Source organism: Schistosoma haematobium, chromosome 3, assembly GCF_000699445.3.
Source record: "Schistosoma haematobium chromosome 3, whole genome shotgun sequence".
Taxonomy (NCBI): domain Eukaryota; kingdom Metazoa; phylum Platyhelminthes; class Trematoda; order Strigeidida; family Schistosomatidae; genus Schistosoma; species Schistosoma haematobium.
The window spans coordinates 14,641,412-14,648,742 of NC_067198.1; the positions used below are offsets into that span (position 1 = coordinate 14,641,412).

The 7,331-nt window shown below is 31.2% G+C and overlaps 1 protein-coding gene across 1 annotated transcript; it reads right to left on the reverse strand.

The window, feature by feature from the left end:
- Positions 1 to 2,017: 2,017 nt before the first annotated feature.
- Positions 2,018 to 3,251, reverse strand: MS3_00000057 (uncharacterized protein). The gene has a single exon (XM_051207981.1). It carries the CDS (start codon positions 2,585 to 2,587, stop codon positions 2,156 to 2,158), a length of 432 nt encoding a protein of 143 aa, XP_051069035.1. The 5' UTR covers positions 2,588 to 3,251; the 3' UTR covers positions 2,018 to 2,155.
- Positions 3,252 to 7,331: the final 4,080 nt, after the last annotated feature.

Here is a 7,331-nt window from a genome sequence, read left to right on the forward strand (position 1 = left end):
ATCTTAGTTGGATCAGCATTGAAAATCTGGAAACATCAGATGACTGTTTCACCCTGGTATGGGACTCTTCAGCAATAAATACTCTTGTACCGTAACTGAGAGTGGAACTCACGGTTTCCAGTCTCACATGCTAACTCTTAGCTTCTAGACCACTATGTCCATATTCAATGATGTTATTGTTTAGCTTCAACCAATTCACTATATTTCTCAAGTGAGACCCATTTCCTGAGTTAAATAACTGTCTCATACCCGATATGATAGAACTCCATTGGTCATGGCTTTAGATAGAATTCCAGGCGTTACATCCTGAAGCTAGTCACTGGTGAACACAGTCATTATTAAGATAGAGGGTTTGTAGAGATTGTAGAAAGTTGATAGACTTAAATGAATAGACTATAACTAGTATTATTTAGTAGTAAACGTAAAATGTTGAATTTATTTTACAGGAAACTGATTAAGTGTAATGAATCAAGTAAATAGTTATATTTGTCGTCAATTTTCTCCTAAAAATGTTGTGAATAGTATTTTTATATATCTGAAACGAGGATGCTATTGGTATGTTATACTAAACGAGAAATTAAACCTAACCTTGTTTTTTCAGACACAATACAGACAACTCCTTTTCTTGTTCCTAACACTGTTAATTTGAAAGACCAAACTTTATCAATAGATTTTCCAAAGAGATCAAAAGAGAACTATTCAGAGAACGGCTATTGTGATCTTCAACAAGAAACAAACCAATAAGAAAAACACAAAAATGGATAATGCTTCTTGTGGGGTAAGAATGAAAAAATTTAAGAGTTCATGCGAAGACAACAAAAGAATAAATGGCATTGATAGTCATTAAGAATTTAATCACTTTTGATCAGTGAAAGTTTTATAAGTGGTTATTTGTAAACACTTTCAGGCAAGACATAATGCAAGCATTATTAAATAGTTATTATACTAACCAACAAAGATAGTAAAAATGCACTCTTGATCAATTCTCATACGCCATCAATCTGGTTAGTAGTAAGGCACACACAGTATTTCGTTAAATGAATGAGTAAGTTTTACTCACAAAAGAAGTGTTTGGTACTTTACATAATTTATTCGATGAGTAACTCTAACATCAGGTATCACAAATATTGTTAGATACAATGCATTCATTGTATGTTTAATAGCATTTCAGCTGTTCTCCAATCAAAAATGTTGTAAATAGACATTGTAATTAAGAAAATACAAAGTATCAGAAGAGTTTTTGTGCAGATTATAGTAATTTCAATGGTTGACATCATAAGCCAATTGAAGCTAGACCACCATGGAAAAACTGGAAGCACTGGACGGCCGTTTCGTTCTATTGCGGGAATCCTCAGCAAAGTAAACTGCTCTAATTTAGGTCGACTAAACAATTTTTATAAATCTTATGGCTTATAAATTGAAAGTTTTGTTAGAAGGTGGAAAGTACTCAATATAAGTGCAATTCACTTACCAATGAAACTTATCTAGTGAATTATATACGCATTTGTATGTAATGTGTAATATACTGTTAGTCTTCTCATTCCATCATATCTTACAGTGAATTTGTAATTTTTTTCAAAATTCAATAATTGTGACAATATCAAGCTACTGATATGTCTTGTCGATTGAACGCTACTTGTTATATCTGGTCGTCGCTAACTGTTGTGTCGGAAACACTTATCATTTATACTGGAAACGAGGAGCCTCTACAATTCCGATGATGAGAAAGTAAGAACACAATGACTGGTAGAAGTGAAGATTTATTAACCCCAAAACTCGACGATGAAAACAACTCTAGTGGAAAATACACTCATTTACATATTGATTCGTACGCCCATTTTGATTAATAATTAGGATGAAATCACATATATGAAACATACTTAGAGTTATAACAGATCATATGCTGAGCATAGTTCATGTCAATTGTTAACACAGGAATATAGTGTGTTATACAGAATAAAAAGGTCATAAGGGAAAACAAAACCGAATACTACATTGAATAATCATCACGTTGAGTCAAAACGGAAGTAATCGTGAATGAAACTCATAATGAGTAAATCAATCGAATTTTGACTTTTCTTCCCGTCATATCACCTTCCCTTCTTTTTTTTGAAGACTCAAAGTTTAGATCCTAACTTGAAATTTTCTGACTTTATCATCCCCCACGAAATAATATTGGGTCCTCATATTCCCAAGTTACAGTTAGTGTGACTCTATTTAAGACATATTTCGCGCATTGAATAAAGAGTTCACTAGAACTGACTAGATGGTGAGGATCAACGGTACTTGATATGAGGTCATTAGGGTTTGATTCTACAGAAACATTTTCATCAAATTTCTTGAAAATCACACTAATAAATAATGGATCACTAGAATAATCAGCGTTCATCCAAATTTCACTAGGTTTTTGGTCATCGTTTGATATACACGACATATTTTTCTCGTTTTTGTAAGAAATTTGATCAAAAACATATAAGTTATTGAGATAACTTATATCAGGTAAAAGAACTAGAGAACCCCGATAAGTAGATTCATCGGAAACTTCTGTCGTAGAATAATGAGTTTCATTTAGTGTAACTGTCTTCATTATGCTGCTTGATTGATTTTCTGTTTGTTGGTGGGCGGGTACTGCAACAGTTTCATGTGCATTTAACAAGACATCGTTCTTCTGTGAGCTGGACAAGTCAGTGTTTGTACATCGTGTTTAGGAGACGATGAGATTTGAACCCGCTACAGGGCATGTCTCTGAGATGGACGTTTCTAGACCACTGGGCTGCTACTTCTGCTGCTACTACTTCGCTTACATTACTACTTGTCAAGGATTAATAGAGGCTTTCATCGACACATTCATACATTCTGCAATCATTTTCCAGCTCTGTACGCAATTTAGAAATTAGTTTATTAACTCCCGTCATATCTCCAAAGCATGGATGATTCAGAAACTGTGTGTGTAATTTGTCTATAAATTCCAAATGATTCTTTTTAAAACGCTACTGTTGTGGCTGAAATAGCAACTGTAATTGATCGGAAGGGAGCCATTTTCTGTTTCTGTATGAATTATTTGTATAAATGAAATAAACAGAGAGGTTCTCTCTTCAGCCAAACAATATCAGCTGACATAGATTAGTTACAAACATTTTTCTGTAAACAAGAATAAAATAAGCATACGTTTTTTTTTACAGGATACGGTGCTTGATTTGAAAACAACAACTAAATAAGGGTTTGAAAAATTATTATTTTATTATTGAGAATTACCCATTTATATGCATATTTCACTGAATACGTCGATCATACTCACTTGTAAAGGATTTTTATTTGACTTATAATGAAGTAAATATAGGCCAAATAAATAAATGCTTTATTCGCATATTCTTCCTTTTAGTTGATTGCACTTACCATACACAATAAAATAAAGAATTTCTATGCACTGGATACAGAACATTACTACTTAAACCGTTGATAATTTATGCCAGCTAATAAATCACTTATCTATAAAAAAACGTTAATATCAATTCTACTGAAGTGAATTGAAAGAAAATTAAGTCTCAATAATGTAATATCCTAATCCTTCTTGTCAACGTTAATTAGTTGACTGTTCTTTTTCGTAAATAGATTTGATATTTTCTTCAGGACTACAACAATAGGACGAAACAGCCATCCAGTGCTTCCAGTTTTTCCATGGTGGTCTAGCTTCAATTGGCTTATGATGTCAACCATTGAAATTACTAGAATATCCACAAAAACCCATCTGATATGAATTAAATTATTGTTCAAAATATAATCTAATTTACTTTTTTTTACAGAACACGAGAAATACATACGTATTTATGTAGTATTGTGGTGTATGCTACTTATATTGACAAATATAAGTAGCATGTAACACAAATCAGAAGTGGGATATTTGCCAAAACCGCGTTGAGAAGATTGAGCTGTGAACAAATGAAAGAGAAACAAAAAGGAATTAGAATAAAAGCAGAATTGAAAGATACTCACATGAAGTATTTAATGTATGGTCTTCATAATTTACCAAGACATACTATAATTTTAGACTGAGTAATAAATTGGTCTTTCTCATCTGTTTGTTCATTCACTACAATATACTTAACTCATCACTAATTACATTAATATTTATTTAAACATAATAAATAGCATGACAATCTATGTTTTTCAAATCCAATGAATATCGATGATAGAACTATTGAAAATAAAAAAGAAATTAACATGTTTATTTGAACACTTAAATGAATCATTGATCATTATGGAAATTCATTGTTCAGATATCAGCTAAAAGAAATTGAACATTTGATTGATACATATGAACTTTAAAGAAAAAAAAATCATTTTGAATAAGACACATTTTTAAATTTTCAATAAATTCTACTCTATCAGTATAGAAGTTGTGGAGATTATTAAGTTTTTGATTTAGATCATGAACTGATTGGTGCTGAGGAGTCCCACAATAGGATGAAATGACTGTCAAGTGCTTCCAGGTTTCCAACGGTTGTCTAACATCAATCGGTTCATGATCTCAATCAATATCCTTCTCTGTTGTATATTTTGACTTTATTTCAAAGGAATAATTCTATTTAAGATGACATTTATTATAACTAAATATTCAATTTGTTATAAAATTAGATGGCATAAATGTTTCTTCAAGTGATATCACGAATCAAATTAAACATTCAAATGATCAAGTTAAAATCTTATTTTTTCATCAAATCTATTTTGTAGATACATTTAAATAAACAAACATTAGTAATTCAAATTCAGGTCATTATGAATAGTGAATAAGACATTTTTATTATGAAAGTTAAATGAGTTAGAAAATTTCTTAATTAATTAAGGTCATTATTAGATTTGTGATTACTGATAATTATCAAACTAGTTTATAACTATGATGTTGATAAATTCACTTGATGTTGTTTTACTTGTATCTTCCCATCGTTATTTAGGACTGCAATTGATCAGTCTCATGTTGGCATATGTGCATTCTGTGTGGATTGCTTCGATATAGCCTTAAGTCACAAGCCTTTTTAAACAAAGATGGATAGTGGCTAGTAGTGGAATCCGGGACGCGTGTTTCGTTCTATTTGGGACTCGTCCCAGAGTGAACACTAACTCTAGGATGCAGGTACATCCAGCCGACGAGTCCCAAATAAGACGAAATGTGCGTCTTGGACTGCACTGCTAGCCAATATCCATCTTTGCTTAAAAATATAATCTTGATAGTTTTATTTAATTATAACAGTTGAATTTATGAGTTAGTTTAAGCTAGAACATCATTGAAAGCTTGTGAGCACTCGATAGATGTTTTATCTTAGTATGAGATTCCTCAGCAGTGCGAATCCACCATCTCCCATATTGAACTCAAACCCAGGACCTCTGGTTACGTACGTGAACGCTTAACCTCTAAACTACTGAACTAGCATCCAACGATGTCTAACTTCGATTGATCCGTGATCTTGTTTAGTGATCTTAATAATTTTATTGATGTGTGGGATTTGTGGAAATTATAGAATCTTCATAAATTAAGCTATGAACTAATCATCATTAAAAACTTGAAAGCATTTAACAACTATTTGATCCTAGTATGGAACTTTTCAGTAGTGATTTATCGTAATCGAAATTTTCTGAAATAATTTTGAATATTTTAGATTAACTGTTTCAAAATTTTGCATTTCAATAAAATGAAATAACCAACAACTATGCATAAAAAATTACATCCTTGATTATGCATTATTTTCAGTGATGTGTTTTTGACCTAGAGCTAAGTAAGCCCTGAATATCTCGTCAAGATCATCATGTGTCTAAGTATTAGAACTGGTTGATGAATTTAGTGTCATTGAGAAGTAGATACATGTTACTATTTAATATCGATAAATGTAAAACATAGTTACGGGTCTACTCACAGCCATTCAATAAAGGTTGAACTAGACTCTTTTTAACTGAACACAAAGATAAATTATTTTATATAATTATATGAACAAAAACAATTGTTTCTAAGCATGTTTTATAGTCTTTATGTCAAACTCTCTTATTCTAGAAAAATAAGGCTGACAAGCTAGATGTTCTATGAGGCATTGAGTGATATAGTTTAAATCACTTATCATTATTTATAATTCGTTAATAAATAAAATAAAAAACTGTTTGTAAAGTACGTAATTCATAGTTTAGGTAAAACCAATGGTTATTGGTTTTGATGGTAATTTAATTAACTAATTTGTCAACTTTAAAAATGATTATTTTTTTTGTTTACAAAAGAGTTTGTCACTGAACGACTATCATTATCAACTTAATAAAAGAAAACAATCTAAATGAAACTATTTTTCATTTAATCAATTCAAATTTGTTTTAAATTTCTACTGATTTATGTAGGGAGTAATTCACTTAGTGTATAAAAGTAATTTCATTCAGTAAAATAATAACAATAATAAGATAGGAAGATTTGTAACCATTAAGTTTTAAAATAGATTTAATTAAATCAAGGAGTATGGATGAAACCTCGGGTGTTGCTGGGGGAAAATTAAAATCTGATATTGACAAAAGATAAACGGACAATAGAAATTGAATTGTTTTAATCATTTTTAGATACTTTTGTAGAATTTTTTATTCAAAAATTAGTATCTTTTGCAGATTGGAATCCGGTTTAAGCGCCGGACATTCGCTTTTCGTCTTCTCAATTTCGTAAACAACACCCCCGCCACGAGAAGGCAGTGAGTGGGACTTCCCTGGCTGAGGCTATATACGCGTGGCCATGTGAGAGCATTTCGAGAGGGAGAGCGAACTCTCCCTCTCTCGGCCGTACCAGGGCATTTGGGGGCAGATTGATTTTATGTAATATTACATTTTGGTTCCACAGAACTGAGTATATTTCGTGTATAAAATTGTAAAATGGAATTCTAGTCTAATTAATAACTAATTTATAGAGTGAGTTAGTTTAAGTACAGCGTTTTATGTTTAGGAAAATATATATCATGATGATATTGATGATGACAATGACATTGATTATGATAATGATAATGATAGATTGTTCTATAAAAACTTCTCATGTCAATACACTTTAAGTATTTTAGTGAATATGGGTTGAAATGGATCAGTTTAATTATCGTGATCATTCAGTTTTTAAAAAATTCTGACTAGAGTACAGCTGGATCCAAAATAATGTCTATTTAAAAAGGCTGTTTGCAATACCAGGAATACAAATCCTTAATTACATAATTCAACAAGCTGGTGTCCGCCATTTGATTGATTTAAAAAACTAACACTTGCTCATTATTTGAAAACAATTTATAAGTATTCCTCGTTTGTTTTGAATTCCCATTGAAATAGGT